At 51.7% G+C, this 15,557-nt stretch overlaps 1 protein-coding gene across 4 annotated transcripts in view; it reads right to left on the bottom strand.

Moving 5' to 3' along the window:
• DUOX1 (dual oxidase 1) overlaps positions 1-15,557 on the bottom strand; it is a 32,454-nt gene that overhangs the window by 16,307 nt on the left and 590 nt on the right. For 2 of the 4 annotated variants that reach the window (XM_072738412.1, XM_072738414.1), the window contains exons 2-19: positions 14,502-14,655; positions 14,133-14,238; positions 12,223-12,306; positions 11,896-12,060; positions 10,426-10,613; positions 10,086-10,287; positions 9,766-9,932; positions 9,318-9,378; positions 9,093-9,189; positions 8,062-8,152; positions 6,813-6,915; positions 6,397-6,569; positions 5,038-5,213; positions 4,711-4,829; positions 3,964-4,101; positions 3,181-3,294; positions 2,033-2,232; positions 1,223-1,408 (exon numbers count right to left, since the gene is read on the bottom strand). In XM_072738412.1, the coding sequence (XP_072594513.1) occupies positions 1,223-1,408; positions 2,033-2,232; positions 3,181-3,294; positions 3,964-4,101; positions 4,711-4,829; positions 5,038-5,213; positions 6,397-6,569; positions 6,813-6,915; positions 8,062-8,152; positions 9,093-9,189; positions 9,318-9,378; positions 9,766-9,932; positions 10,086-10,287; positions 10,426-10,613; positions 11,896-12,060; positions 12,223-12,306; positions 14,133-14,190 (2,322 nt within the window). In that variant the 5' untranslated portion in view covers positions 14,191-14,238; positions 14,502-14,655. The remainder of the gene's footprint in view (positions 1-1,222; positions 1,409-2,032; positions 2,233-3,180; positions 3,295-3,963; positions 4,102-4,710; positions 4,830-5,037; positions 5,214-6,396; positions 6,570-6,812; positions 6,916-8,061; positions 8,153-9,092; positions 9,190-9,317; positions 9,379-9,765; positions 9,933-10,085; positions 10,288-10,425; positions 10,614-11,895; positions 12,061-12,222; positions 12,307-14,132; positions 14,239-14,501; positions 14,656-15,557) is intronic. The other 2 variants (XM_072738413.1, XM_072738415.1) reach the window with 1 other exon arrangement.

Raw genomic sequence — 15,557 nt, 5'->3', positions numbered from 1 at the left:
TCCCAGCTCTGCCACCCACTTGCTGTGTGACCACAGGCAAATCTCTCCAGTTGTCTAACATTCATTTTCTTACATGCCCTACTTATCTCACAGGGCTATTGTGAGAATTCAACAGGAGACATTGTATGGAGAATGTTTTGAAACCTGGAAGTGCTGTGCAGATAGAGAGGATTGGCAGCCACCCCCAGGACACAGCAGCAAACCATCTCACCCCCAGCAACAAGGAGTCCCGGTAGCCCTGATGGGTCCTGAAATGAGTAGAGGTGCTCCAGTCCCGCCTGGGCCCTGGCAGTGAATCTCCTCACCTATGGGTCCTTCCATTTTGAGCATACTCATGTTCGACTGGTTTGGGAAGTAAATGACAAAAGTCATGTGCTTGGCACGTAGTAAATGACCACTAAATGGTTGCTTCCCTCATGAATCTTCTCCCCAGCTTGCCAACCCTGCTCCTTCTTCTCAAACATTAATTTTTTTTGTCCTTATACTGGGCACCTCTGCTCCTTTCCTCTGAGCCAAAAATTTTCCACCTTTTTTTAAGTCCTCGCCAAATCTGACCCAAACTATGATCCTCCACCACCCTGAACTCCTACACTGCCTACCTCCTGGATCAGTTCTGTAGCCATCATTTTTGGCCAGTTATCTTCCTTTCTGGGTAGGTTCCATTTTCCCAGAAGCATGACAAAGGTCTTGAGTGGGGCCCATGATGTATTGATCTTATCTCTACCAAGCTTCTCCTCTCCACCCTTCTACACCCAGACTGTTTTATTTTTGTGCCAGATATGGATGCAAGTCCTTGCATTTCTCTTCCTGGCTTGTTTCCCCACATCCTCTCAGTAGTTCTCAAAAGTCTGCAAGGTGTGCATTAATACCCCACAGAGGCCTCTGGCAGCTACACTGTGCCAAGGAAGGCAGACCAAGGGCTCTCACTGCCCCCACACTGCCCTTCTTGTCCTGGGTTTCTGCAGCCTTCTGGCCAGGGTGAGTTAAGTGAAGGTAGAAAGCCTGGATAGCCCTAGGGAGAGAGCTGAATGACACATGCATTTAAGCTCCTGATGTGGCCTCCCTGGAGTCACGCAGGTGGGCACCAGAGCATTTCCTTACAGAAAGGCCAAGCAATTGGGCCAAAACCTCAGTAGACCTGATTATTAGTGTTAGGCCATCTGCAGATAAGGGCACCACCATAGGCAGACATGTAGGGACAGACCTCACCCTACCTACACACCTGGGAGAAAAGGTGCCTGAAAAAGGTCTCCAGGAGATGGCTCCTCTGCTGTCGTGTCACAGCTGCCCTCATCAGTTCCTGCTCCTGCAGCTCCCACTCCTGGAACTTCAGTCCGCTCTCCTTCAGGGCCCCCCGAAGGTTTTCCACCAGCACCTGCCGCTCTTCCTCCAGGTTAAACAGCAGCACCTACAGAGAGGTGACAGGGAGAGCAACCACTTCTCAGTGCCTCCTGAGGCCAGGAGCTTTGTGTGAGTTTTGTCAGGGGCCCCTTGAAAGAGCACCCTTTTAAAAGGGATTTACTGTTACGGCCTGGGCTCAGTGGGGTTCAGGCTAGCTTATAGGCACAGAGATGGCATGCCAAGACTCATGTCTGAAGCAATCCTTCCTTCTCTGTTCATGCTGGAGAAGAAAGGGGAAGGGAGGGAGGACACATGACGGAGGGCACCGGGAGCCAGCTAGTCAGAGCTGAAGATCAGCCTCTGATTGAGTTATCCTCCAAAATCTATAACAATTCCCTGGATCCTAAAATCAGGGGGCCTGGCTTCTTCCCAGGACTCCCAGCTAGGATCCACTGGTGCATCCTTACAAAGGAAGGAGGAGGACAGTGCAAGAAGAAGAAGGCACTGTGGAGATCATGTCACCCCATAGGCCCAAAGCAGGACAAACATGTTCAAGGTTCTCTCTGCATCAGGGACTACAGCCAGGGACTAGAAGAAACTAGCGGAAACTCTGCTTGGTTTGGTGCTCCTTCCCCTCAACCCACCTGCCTCCCTGGCTGCGCTTGGAGGAATGGGACCAGCTGCAACATACCAGGTCATACTCCTTGGGGATCTTGAGCAGTAGGGCCCGGCGTCCGCGGTTGCCAGATAGGATGAGGCTGACCTGTTGGGGGGGCCGTAGCTGGATGGTGCGGAGCACAGACAGCCTGCCATCCACCACACAGATCTGCCCAGGCTGCAGGTGCACGAGCACAGGCCGACAAGGCTCCTTGTGGCCCTGCCATTCCAATGCTGGAAAGATAGGACTGGGTCAGCCAGGGCAAGGAGGAAGGAGGCCAGCTTAGGCCTCCTTCAGCTTAGGAGTGGAGTCAGGTCAAGGCCTCCTAAGCTCCTCACCCCTTCTTGGGTAGTGAGGGTCATCCTCTGCCCAGCGGTTCTCCTGTGCCTCTAGCCTACGTGAAGAATGACTACCATTTCCTTAGTGTTTACTATGTGCCCAATACTGTACCAAGTGCTTTGCGTGAACAAGTTAATTTAATATTAATAAACCTGTGAGGTAAATGCTAGTATTATTCCTGTTTTATAGGAAAAAATGGTTTAGAGAGATTAAAAAATCTGCCCAAGGCCCAAAAGCCCAAGAGGTGAAACCAAGATTCCAATCCTCCATCAGTGTGACTCTGGACCTTCATTAATTATTTCGCTGTTGCCTGAACTTCCAGTACAAGATGCCACAAAGCATCCTTTCCCAAGGATTCTAGAGAATCATATTAAGCCTCTAAAGTGTAGTCAGGGTCCTGTGGCTCTTCCCCATAAGTCTACCACATCCTCTTTATTTGGGACCTTTGGGAGGATTTTTTTTTTTAAAGATTTGTATTTATTTCAGAGAGAGATGGCATAAGAGGGGAGAGGGGCAGAGGGGGTAAGAGGACTCCTTGCTGAGCAGAGAGCCTGAAGGAAGGAGGCCTGAGGCTCATCCCAGGACCCTGAGTTCAGGACCTGAGCCAAAGGCAGACGCTTAACTGACTGAGCCACCCAGGTGCCCCCGTTGAGAGGATCTAAGGAGGGTGGAGGACCTCAGGTCCAACGACTACCTGATGCCTCCACAGCTCTTCCCACCTGCCCTGAGCTGCTTGGGGGCCTAGTAAGGGAAGGCCTTTTCCATAGGCTGCTGAGGTGGGGGTGGGGGCTGCAGCCCAGGCATGTCCTCCCTCTCACCACCCTGGCCAGCTCCAGGCCTACCTTCCATGCCCCCAACAAGCTTCTCAGACATGATGCTTTTGCGGTCCTGGCCCTGGAGCTTCTTGAAATTTCTCCTTCGGAGCCGGGCAACAATCCAGGCACTAAGCAGGCTCACTGAGAGGGCAGAGGCAGTAGGATGCTCAGAGGAAGGGTGGGAGTCTGGAGAGATCAGTGGCCTCCTTCCTTGGCAAGACCCCCTGCCTTCCCCACTTCCTAGGTGGGCTCATTCAATTGTCTCAGATTGTGAAGCTCCCTGGTAGGGGGGTGGAGGAGGGAGCTTTGGGTATCATCTAAGATGTTGCAGCACTGTCAGCACAGCCTCCCCTGCTTCCACCACTCAGGTCCCTTCCCAGCCAGAGACTAAGGCCAGAGTCCTTGTGCTGATACTAGACCCACTCTGCCATGCTTGCTGGTGGACTCACACACAGCCATGACAAAGTCTAAGTCTCAAACCTTTGCCCCAGCTAGTTCTCAGCTGGTTCTCAAGCAGGGTTTGCCTCTAACAGTTTCCCAGGCCCAGGTTCCTGCAGATAACTGTGAAATACAGATACCCTGTGGCTCCTGACCAATCTGGGCCTTAGAGGGACCCCAGGAGAACAGGAAGGCAATTTTCCCTGGAGTTAACTTAGCTACAGGTCAGACACTTCTCATGTCCCCTCCTGCTCTGAGGTTTTCTTCATGTGCCCAAATAGTATCCTGCATAGTCTGTATTGATGAAACCACCCTACTGCCATCCCTCAGAGTACGCATTTCACCCAACCCCACCCTGCCCATCACTTTTACCCAGGGGGAAGCAGCAGAGAGTCCCAATGGTGACTCCAAAGCCAAATCCACTGCCTTCAAAATAGTCCTGCATGGTGGAGGGAGCACAGGCTGGCAGGCCCTGAGTGCTGAGCTGTCTTGGCTGCGGGCAGGGGTCTCCTGGGGAGGAAGAAGAAGCAGGAGTCCTGGGGTGGGGGGGGTGCTGAGCCAGAGGCTCTGGCACCGAATCACTGAGAAGGTTAGTGTGGCAGAAGGGTGGGGCGGGGGGGGGGGGGGGACTCTCAGTAGCAGAGGGGGTGGGAGCTGCTTACCCCTGTCATTATACCAAGAATGTGGTGTTTGCCTACTTGGGTTACTCAGCCTCTGTCTCCCTCACATGCACACACACACACACACACACACACACACACACACACACACAAAGCCCTTCCCCTGTCACTGCTGTGGGATAAGGATATCCTCACTGCACTACGCCTTCCTGATATCACACCAACCCAGGCTTAGCCCAGCCCATGGGAGCCTTCTCCTTATGTCTCTGAGTTTCAGTCTTGCCCTCACATGGATACCTCCTGGGGTTGTGCAGAAGGGGACCTACACAGACACCTGTGGTCGGTCACCTTGTGCCCAGAACCAAAGTTTCTAAGGGCAGAACCATAGCTCACTGCCTCCTTGGAATCTACTGCCCAACTGCACCTGAATGAGGCCCACGGCTGAGGAGGGATGAGACACCAGACCCCAGACCCCTCCAAGTACCCCCTGGCTACTCACCCGTATGCCAGAAGAAGACATTGGGCTGCAGGGTACTAGGGTTCATGTTGGTGACAGCCACTAGAACATCCCGTAGGGAAGTATTTCTGATCTCTGCAATTTCTTCCTCAGAGAACAGCCTGGGGTGGGATAGGTAGGGAGCTGTTACATTGGGAGACAGATGCCTGCTCTGGCCCAGGGACCCAGATGAGGAAAGAGACCCAGAGAGGCTGAGGAGTAGGTGAGTCCAGCCGAATCAAGGGCCCACAGGGCTGCTGACATTACATGCAGAGGTCCTGGAGCTCAGGCCAAGGTGGAGTCTGAGGAAGGGGGCCAGCCAGGCCTTACCCATTCCTGGTATTCTCAAACCAGTAGCGGTCGCCATCCCGCAGCCTCACAAACTGGTTGAGGACGATGGCACTGAAGAGGGGCCCGGGGTCCCCATGGCTCTCCAGGAGCCCCCCGGGGAGCAGCTCTAGCTGGGATAGGTCCTGGTTGTACAGGGCAGCTGTGGCCTCCAGCACCTGAGGAGTGCACAGGAGTGCACAGGAGTGAGTGCAAGGACCTGGCACTTGCCCTGGGGCAAAGAGGTAGTTCCCAGGGATCAGCCCCAGGGATGATAATAATAAATGACAGCGACAAGCACTCACTTATTATGCCCCAGGCACTGCTCTGTGTGCTTTACATAAGTTAACTCATTTATGGGAACTCACTCACAGATTCAGCTGCCTATTTTCTAAAGTTGGAATAAAACAGGCAGCCAGTTCCCTATGTGGCTTGTTCTCAAAAAGGTATGAAAGTTAAGGGTCAAAATTCAGTACAAAAGTTGGAAGGCTAGAATGATGTGTTAGAAAAGGTTTCTATTATTGAAAGTGAAAAAAGTTTTTAAAAATCCAATCCCCCCCCCCAAAAAAAAAAAAAATCCAATCCCTGCATATACATTGCCTTTTGGAGACAGACTTCAACATTATATGAGCAGCATTTTCTATCTGACCTTTACTTTAGTTCTTTTTTCTGCAATCCAAATAAACATTTGCCCAGCTTAATTCCAGTGAGGCCCAGTTAAGCTAAATATTTGCTACTTTTGGTACTCCTGGTGATTCCTATCTTTATATTGATTTTATAAAGTTTACAAGCCCCATGTGCATATTGCTTCTTCCGCGGTCTTTTCAATTCTCCACTTTCCAACAATCTTATAAAATAGTAAGGACGAAAGTAATAAAACAAGCATGCAATTGTAGAAACACCACTGTGCTAAGATGGTGAGGCCACAAAAACTGGTCTGTTGGCTGCAGGCAATGCCACCTGCCCAGGCAATAGCTCAGGGTGTGACAGTTGACTCCCCAAAGGCAGCTTGAGTATCAGTATATAAAAAAGTACAGCTTGTTCCTGGGTTGAGGACCTTCTACACTTGCTCAGATGGGATGTTGGAAAGAGTAAATGAGATAATGCCTATTAAGTGCCTGGCATGCAAGAGATGTTCAACAAACATTTGCTAGATTGCACAGTCACAAATTCTAATGCCAAATATTGCTAGTCTGGGACCCTCCATCCTGGTGTATGATACTAGGAAAAGCCACCTGGGTAAGTCCCATCCCTCTCACCAGGGACTTGTCTCTTGTTTGTGTCTCACTGCCTCCCTTCCATGTCTCAGGCCAATGTGCCCTGACCCTCCCCCCTGCCGTCTGGGTCCCAACCCCTCCTTACGGTGTGGTTGTTCTGGGAGAGTGCAGGGTTGATGTCCTGCCATCTGGTAATGGGAGGCAGACCCAGTGCTGCCCTGGCCTTGGTATAAGAGGGCAGGCCCAGATCGCGGCCCCTCTGTAGACAGCCAGCCAGGTGGTCTGTACGGGAAAACTTCAGGGACCCAGGCCAGAAATCTGGGGATGAAAGAGCAGAGAGTCTGAGGTTGCTCAGGGCCACCACAGCTCCATTAGCTCAGGACCCAGGCTTCGAACATCCCCAGGGGGCCCAGAATCACACAGAGGAAACCATGGTCAACAGGTCTCTCAGCAATGAAAGAAGGAAGGCTCCCAGGCCCAGGCACTCCTCCCAGCCTGGCGCAGGAGCTCCAGCAGAAACCCCACCCAGGGGCCACTCTGTAGGGACAGCTTCAGCTTCACCTAGCACATCCTCAACCACCACATGGTCCTCTCGCTCAGCGATCTGGGAGGCCATGCCTAGAAGTAGCGCGTCCACATCTTCAGCTCTTCGTAGGTTTGGATGCTTTGGGAATGGGGAGAGAAAATGGAACTGGAGGTTGAGCAGTCAGGCTCTCTCCATACCCACAGTCCATATCCTGGGCCCACCCAGTACTGATATTTGCTCTGAAACCAGTAGGCCATCCTTCCTTCATAGGTTGATTCCCTCCTTAAGGTGAGTGATGTCCCTATCTGAAGCTCATGCTACTGCGAGACAGGTCACCACAAACACAAGGGATCTAAATCTTTACTTCTATTTTAAGAGACTTGACAGTATGATTGACAAAGGCACTAGAACATGTAGGTCTTGGTCCTTGCTCTGTTAGCGAACAGCTGTGTGACTATGGGCAAGTCACAGGACCTCTCTGAACTTGGTGCCCTTCCCTTAATGAAAAGAGCATTAGGGATAAAATTAAATTAAGTTAAATTAAAACAATTAAGAGGACACCGAGGTCTTTTTCAATTCAGCACTATGACTCTGATTCTGCACTTTCCTGTTCTTCCTTTCCCTCCCATCTCTCTTTACCTCTTTTCTCCTCTTATGAACACTCTACATCAAGTATTGATTTTGCTTTAAATTATTAGTCAATGGGATGCCTGGGTGGCTCAGCAGTTAAGCATCTGCCTTTGGCTCAGGATGTGATCCTGGGGTCCTGGGATTAAGTCCCGCATCAGGCTCCCCCCACCAGAAGCCTGCTTCTCCCTCTGCCTATCTCTCTGTGTCTCTCATGAATAAATAAATAAAATCTTAAAAAAAAGAAAGTATTTTAAAAAATTATTTGTCAACACTCTTCACCCACACTGGCCAGGTTTGGATGGAACAGATTATCCCTGATAATGTCAGAATTCTTCCCTCCTTCTTGTTCCCCCCCAACATACCCATTCACACACTGCCTTAGGTATGTCTAATTGGGACATTTCTTTGGGGGGTACTCCAAGGCCTACAGGCGACCCAGAGCTATCAAGGGAGAAGAAAAACCTAGAACCACATTTGCATAGGGCTCACTGTCCGTCACATAGCCCTGAGGTCGGAGTGGAGGACTAACTTTTGAGCATGCATATAGCTAGCTGCCTTGGCCCTGCTGCCCACCTTCATGACATACCTGACACTCATACACAGAAGGGCATGTGCACACACACACTACACACATACACCCACCCACATACTGACCTTTCGACTCCAGTAGCTATTGCAGACCCGGAGAGCTCTGGAGATACTTGAGTTCCTATTGATGACCTCTTGGAAGTGACAACTGGCATTTCTGAAATGCAAGTAGAAAGGGAGTGGTGACTGAGGCCATGAGGTCCCAGAGTCAGGCAACAGCTCTGGTCTCCAAGACTATATATAGCCAGGGGCCCAGGTCATTGTAAACATCTAAAAATGTACCCAAAGCATGCACATGCCTCACCTCCCTCTGTCTCTTTCTCCATCTCACTGTCTATACATATATTACTCAAAAGCATGAGGCTCTGTTTAGAGTACCACTTCTTTCCTGATTCCCAAAGAGAGAGTTTATACATTATATATATAACATATATATGTAAGTTAAAACATTTTAAAAGGATTTTAATTGTTGTTTTGAAATTACTTGTCTGTGGAAAAGTCAATTGCTATGATTTCTGTGGTTCTCATCAGGCATATCCAAAAATTGTTCCCGAGTAAGAAAATCTAACCTATGAATTATTTTTAAATTATAACGCAATTGTGAAAAGAAATGGCATTTTTGTTCCATATACATTTAATTAAATATGTGTTTTTTAGTTTAAAGTTCCCTTTTCATTATTTTGGAGTCAAAATGTATCTTCAACTCTCACACATTTCTATTATAATTCCCTCCAAAGGCTTGCAAGCCCCAGGTCCTGTGCCTATAGCTAAAAATGTCCCCTGTGTAGTGTCAAGACCTAATGTTCAGATGAGCAGGCTTTGTAACTCACCCTCTGAGTCTAAATTAGCCTGTGTTTAATTGGGGGGTTAATATATACACCAGCTATAGGGAAATGGACATAAAGTGCTTAAAAACCACACTGATGTCTTTTTAAAACACTGTTCTCCCCCCCCACCACCACCCAAGTTCACTGTTCCCTGGGGAAATGAGCACACTTCAGACTGATAATCCTTTCCTGAGGGCTCTAAAGAGCAGATTTTTCTCAAATGACATCCCCACTCCCCCCAACACACCAACATTTACCCTTTGCGCTCACCTCATGTAAACGCCGGGAGGCACCATGGTGGAGAAGAACTGCTCAGAGGCCACCAGGAACTCTGGGGAGATGCTGGGGTCCAAAAAAGGGCTATATCCTGGGGGAAGGCGAGAGGAGAGGGGATAGGAACATTTAGCCCTTCACTGCCCAGCCTCCTTCCCCACCCCCTGCTGCCTCCCTCCAAAATACTGCTAGCTCTCCCATTCTTCCTCCTCAACTCTTCACCTGCATACTTCACTGGTGTTCGCTGCAGGAAGCTGGGCAGCCACTCATAGAGAGCAATGTTCTGAGGGTCAAGAGAGGGCAAAAGGGAGGCAAGTGCTGGAGCAGTCCCGCTGGAGGGACCTGAGCCCAAGGAAGCCTTAAGTGGGAGATGAGGGCCAGGCAGGGGCAGTCAGTCATAAGGGAGGCAAGTCAAACGGGACAGGTGCAGAGGCCTGTCCCCCACTAGGAACACGGGATGGGAGCAGGGGCCACTAGCTAAGAACCACAGCCAAGTCTCATGTGTAGCAGCCCTTTGCCTGCTCCTCCTCCAGTTCTGGGGAGCAGTGTCCTCCTGGAAAGGGGCGTTTCTGGGGGCTGCTCACGCGAGGAATGAGGGCTCCGCGGGGCACGGTGGGGGTGGGGCGGGGTGGGGGGCAGGCGGGGGACAAGGGGAGGGCGTGTGGCGGACCTGGTAGGTGGCAATGACCCTCTTGCGCGCGTGCTGGAACAGCTCCTCGTCCCCCCAGTGCGGGTGCTGGCGGGCCAGCCGCTGCGCGCACAGGTTGTGGTAGCGGAACCACAGCAGGCCCAGCGCCTGCAGGAAGGGGTCGCGGTTCCCTCGCTCCGCCCCGAAGGCTGCAGCCGCGCAGGGCCGCCGGGGAGGAGACGGGCGGTGTGAGCACGGGGAGTGCCGCCCGCCGCCCCCAGCCCGCGCCCCGCGCCCCGCGCCCCGCGCCCCGCGCCCCGCGCCCCGCGCCCCGCGCCCCGCGCCCCGCGCCCCGGCCTCACCGTACAGGCCCCCGGGCCCGCGCTGGCCGCTGGCGGGGTCGGGCGCGCTCCACATGAGCAGGGGCGGTTGCGCGTTCCGGGGGAAGGCGGGGTCGGGCCCCGACGCCAGCTGCCCCCCGGAGAAGCTCCGCAGTGCGTCGCTCCAGGAGTGCGAGGAGCCATAGATGGCGCTGCCGTCCAGCCAGCCCGTCACGTCGTTGGTCTGCGGGGGCGCCGGAGGCTGAGCCGGGCTGGCGGAGGCGGGTGTCCGCGGGCGAGGCCGTGGGAGCCTCTCCTGCCCCGCACCCGCACCCGCACCCGCACCCGGACCCGGACCCGGAGCCCGCCCGCCGCGTCTCACCAGGTCCCGGGGGTTACTGGGGCTCTGTCCGCTCTCGGGGTCCCAGCGGCTCCTCTGGAAGGGGAGGACCACGTCCCCGCGCCCGTTGGGGTCGAACACCGGGTCCCCGGGCGGGATGCGGATGTTGAGGAACTCGGCCGGGCAGCCGGGTGTCTCCACGCTCACCAGGTCCGAGAGCACGTGGTAGCCTGTTGGCAAGAGAGGGTAGGGGGACACGGTGTGCTAGGCCAGCTGAGGGCCACTCTCCCTTCTGCATCAGGTATCTAGCCCTCCTAGACTTCCCTTGAAGCTTCAAAAGACTCCTCAGCCATTTAGAGTAAAGCCAAGTCTTGACCTCCTCCACCCTTCCTAATCCTTTGTTACACCCTGGTCCAAACTGTTTTCATTGCCAGTTTGGTCTTCTCCTTGGTAACTGGGAGGTGCCCGGTGAGTGTGCCTAGGCAGTCCTGCTGGGAACACCTGCTCCAACATGCAGCTGGGAGCAGCCTGCCCAGATAACCTGTCAGTCTCACTGCAATGCTGGACACTTAGAATCAAATGTAGACACATGGGTGGCCAGCAGGAGCCAAGCATTCCAACTGAGAGCCAACAACCCACAGTCACTGGGGTCACACCACCCACCCTAGCACCCCTATTTTGACACACACCCCCACCAGCCCTCTAGCCAAAATCAGAACCCTGCCCTAAGACTGTCCTAGGAGTCACAGAAGCAAAAAGTGAGAATAGGTTCCCACCAAGAGTCCCTACCAGATTATTGTCATGCTCCTGCCTCTACCTGTACTTCCATCGACAGCTCAATGTGAGGCAAATTTATGCTTCCCCCATCCAGACTTTCTCCTTTTACTTTTTCTTCCCCAGAAAAAATACAAGACATGGCTTTCTTGACTTAAGGAAAGTCATGTTAGGCCCCAGACATCTTGTAATTTATGACTACTTGCCCAAAGTACATTCTTGAGTTATCTTTGCAGGATTTAAACCCCCTTGAGCAGTCAGATATCAGATCAGTTAAAGACAGAGAATTGATGCCTACCTTTGCCAGCCCTTGTGTGACTTCCATCAATTAAGACCTGGACTCTGTCACTCTGAGATGACTTTTGCCTAAATTCTAGGCTGAATTCCCCATTGTACAAGTGCCTTTATGAATCTGTAAGTACCTTTAGCTTAAAACTTCCCCAATTTTGTTATTGGGTAAGACACTGCTTTGGGAAATATCTTCCATGTTCCCCCTTACTTGTTCCAAATAAAACTCCTAATTCTTGGCTTAGTTGTGTCGTTTGGCTCAACACTCCCCAAGAGGCAAATCCAGTTTTGGGTAACAGTATCCCATCCCACTGCCTCCCTCTCCGTCTCTCACCCCCATCTCTAAGATCCTCCATCACTTCTCTCTCTCACTCCCTGACTCCCCCCTCAGACATAGAGGTGTCCAGTGGACCCTACTGGCCTCCATCCCCCAGAGGTTGAGGCCCTCACCAAAGAAGACTCCTAGCACTGTTCGGTTTCGCAGGGAGGCCTGCCCTGCAGGGCCCCTCATGGCAGCGTTGCTAAGGTCTCTGGGGTTAGGCAGGTGAGGTTCTCCCAAGGGCTGGTACACACCATCTGCATAGCTGGCTGGAACCAGGCGCTGGAGCCGAGAGCCTGGGGTTAGAGGGGTAGGGACAAAGATTAATCCTCAGTGGGGCTCCCTTACCTCCTCTCTCCCAGGCTTCCCTCCATACCACAGATCCTAAAACCTTAATAATCAATGAGCCTTTGCTGGCACCCTGGCCCTGGGGCTGTCTCCACTTGGCCCTCACCTACCTTTGCTGCCCCACCTGTGCTCCATGAGGTTGTTGTACCACCCATCAAATCGCTGTACCTCCCAGGAAATGGGTTTCTGAGCTCCTGTGTGAGAAGAGGGAAGGGGCAGCTGGGTTAGTTCAGGCATGAGAGGGCAGGCAAGCCTGCAAGATATAGGTCTTGGGATCCTGGCAAGGAAAGCAGCAGAAATGGACCCCAGGCACACTGTGGAAGGTAGGGTGCAAAGGGAGAGAACTGAGGACAAAATGATATCCAAACTCAAGCTCTCAGTGAGGGGAACATGGTAGGGAGCACTGAAGCAGCATAGCCAGGGGCAGTGTGTGCTGATAAAGAACCTCCAAGAACAAGACAGAAGCTAGAGAACAGTAGCGATGTGGAAGGGCATGCAGGAGCTTCCTACTGCCCTCACAGCTCAGCTTCCTGGGAGATAGGGCAGGACAGAAACCATTCCCAACCCTAAGATATCATATGGAGCAAGAGCCAGCTACATCCCAAAAGCCAGCCAACCACTCTTCCACCCAGGAAAGGAGAGGTCATTCTGTGACCACTCCCTGGGTAGGGGCAGTGTGGAGAGGGGCTTGGCCCTCTCCTGCCAAGCAAAGCCCAGGGCAAGGGTACAAGCCCTGGGGCTGTGGCTCTGGGGTCTACTGCTACCCTGATCTCTTTTCCAGTTTCAGTTTCTGGGGTGGGATCAGGGACTGCCTGGTGATAACCTTGCCTTTCCTCTCTGTTGAGGCATCATGTTCCTCCTATAATTCCCCTTGTTGATTGATCCTATTATACTTTCCAAAAACTAGGATCTGGAAGGGAGCACTCAGTTGTTGAGGGAAGAATTCAGACAGTGAGGGCAGAGGGAGGGGTCCAAAATCAGAGGTGGAATGGGGGTCCTTCTGGTCAGTAGATCAGATGACCAGTCATATTCCTTTCCCCAAACCAAAAGGCTAGAGGACTAAAACTCCCTCTCTAGTCACTTCAGAGAAAGAACAAAGAAAAGGACCCACATCAGCCAGCAAGAGACCCATTCCTCCCAGACCAAGGGCAAGATCTCAGAGCTACCCTCTAGCCCCACATTCATGTGCATGTGCACGTCCATGCGTGCACATTCACTCACCCAGAAGCCAGAGAAGGAAAGTGACTCAGGCCCTGATGTTTGAGCAAAGAGCACAACCAAGGATTCAGGACTTGGGGCACGAACTACGGCAGCTACTACGTACATGTGATCTCTAAAATAAGATGAACTGGTGGCAGAACAAGGGGGAGGAAGGCCTTTGGGGAAGGGTATAAGGTAGAATGCCTCCTGGGAATAAATGCAAGAGCTGGCTAGAAAAGGAAGATCCAAGATCAAAGCAAAGAGGGAGTTAGAAGGAATAGGAATGTGAACAGCTCCATCCTGGGAGAAACTGCAGGGGTCCACTGCCTTCAGTCAGAATAGATCATTCATCATTCCACAGGTTTCCTCTGCTTCCTTTTCTTGTATCCTCCTGATGATAAGGAACTGCCTTTTTTTTTTTTAACCTAACTTGTAGCATCGTAAACCCACTCCCCTTCTCAGAGACCCAGACTTCAGAGAATGGCCTCAGATTCTAGTAAGAGACTGTCCAAAGCTGACAGTAACAAGATGAAATCAAATGGACCATATCGGTGGTGGTGGTTGGTTTACTGTTTTCATATTGTTTTAAAACACTGGTGACTTCCCTTCAGCTTTGGGTCTAATCTGGCCACAAGATCCTTTATTGTTTTGTATGCCTCATCCATCTTTTCCCACCTGGGATCAGGGGTCCTTACTTTATGAAGAAAGAAAGAAGACAGATGAGAGAGAAAGGGCCACCAGACTGTAAGGAATGAAATTGGAAATGCTGACACAGCAAGGTTCCTCTGCTCCTAACTCTACTTCTTCAATCTGTACTTACCCATGGATGTCCATGACCCAACCAGGAATGTCCATGTCAGAGCCAGGCAGAAGCCCATGATGAATATAATAGGGCTTAGGTGTTAGAACACCCTAAAATGGAGACCCTAGAAAAAGAGGACAGGGAGAATGTGTCCCAGCAATTCAGGAGATTCAGGCCAAGGCCTCTGCAGGTCCCTGTGAATCTAGGTGTGGGCTGGACCAACACCATAGTGGGGAGCAAAGAGCAGGAGACTCACCGTCTCCCAAGAATCTTTCATTCATTCAACAAACACTTGACAAGCACTCACTATGTATCAGGCACTGACCTAGGAACTGGAGATTAAGTGATGAACGAAGCACACAGAAATCTCCGCCTTTCTGGACTTACCTTCTGAAAAACCTTGCTTTGGCCCAGCTTCCAGAAGTATATATTCCTTGGACAGAGTCTTGCTCAGGTGCCAGGACACTGGGCTGCTGCTAGTCCACGAATGTGGTCTTAGGCAGGTCACTTATCTGGTCTGGACCTTGGTTACCTCTTCCAGCTATGGGAGTAAACATGCCTGAACTGTCTATCTCCTAGCATGGTTGCCAGAATCCAATGCAAGAATGAGGTTGAATTTAAAGCGAGAAAGGCTACAGGTGTTATGTAAATGTGATATGTAGAGAGAGTGGGCTCTGTGGACTCAAAGAATACAGCACCAGGCACTCCTGTGTTTGGTGCCAGCTTTCTGCTCTCTCTCCCCAGGCCAACAAATTGCCCAGAGACAACAGGGAAACAGAGGCAGCAGGGGACTCAGGCTGGGGCTCCTAACTGGCATAGGTAGTGCCTCAGGACAGTAATGACCTTCTAAAGTCTCCCGTAGAAACTGGGGGTGGGGTGGGGCTGGGGAACTCTCTAGTGGAAGAAGGTGGGAGTTCAGAGAAAGCCTTATGGCAAACTAAATCCTCAGGACTCTTGAATAGGTTGTCTAGTCCCAGAGGAGGAGCCCCAGAGGGTGACCTCATCCCAACTTGCCATCTCCTATTAAACAAATGAAAAACCCTAAGCCCTGTCATAACTCAAAAGCTCAGCATTCCACTCACTCCATCACAGAGACTGTCCAGATGGTGGCCTTTGATAGTATGTGAAGAACTGGGTCTGGAACGGTTGAAGCCATAGGGATGGACATGCTGATGAGGCCATAGCGGTCCTTCCCTGATCTAGGATGCCCTGCCCCTTCCCCTCTACCACTGTGTCTTCAGGATCCTGGACCCCAGCTGGTAAAAGCATGCAGTGAGCTTTCAGGCCGAGCTGTGGGGATAAACCTGAAGAGGAATGTGGGCATGCTTAAAACCCACTCCTTTCAGGTAGGTAGCCACAATGATTTATACAGCAACATTGGTTCAGTAACTTTTTAACAACCTTGAGCAGAAGGCATAACCTTATGACAGGGCAGTGAAGCCC

This window comes from Vulpes vulpes, chromosome 15 (genome assembly GCF_048418805.1).
Source record: "Vulpes vulpes isolate BD-2025 chromosome 15, VulVul3, whole genome shotgun sequence".
Lineage (NCBI taxonomy): Eukaryota > Metazoa > Chordata > Mammalia > Carnivora > Canidae > Vulpes > Vulpes vulpes.
Note: the sequence above shows the minus strand (reverse complement) of the source record. Positions and strands in the feature narration are given on the sequence as shown.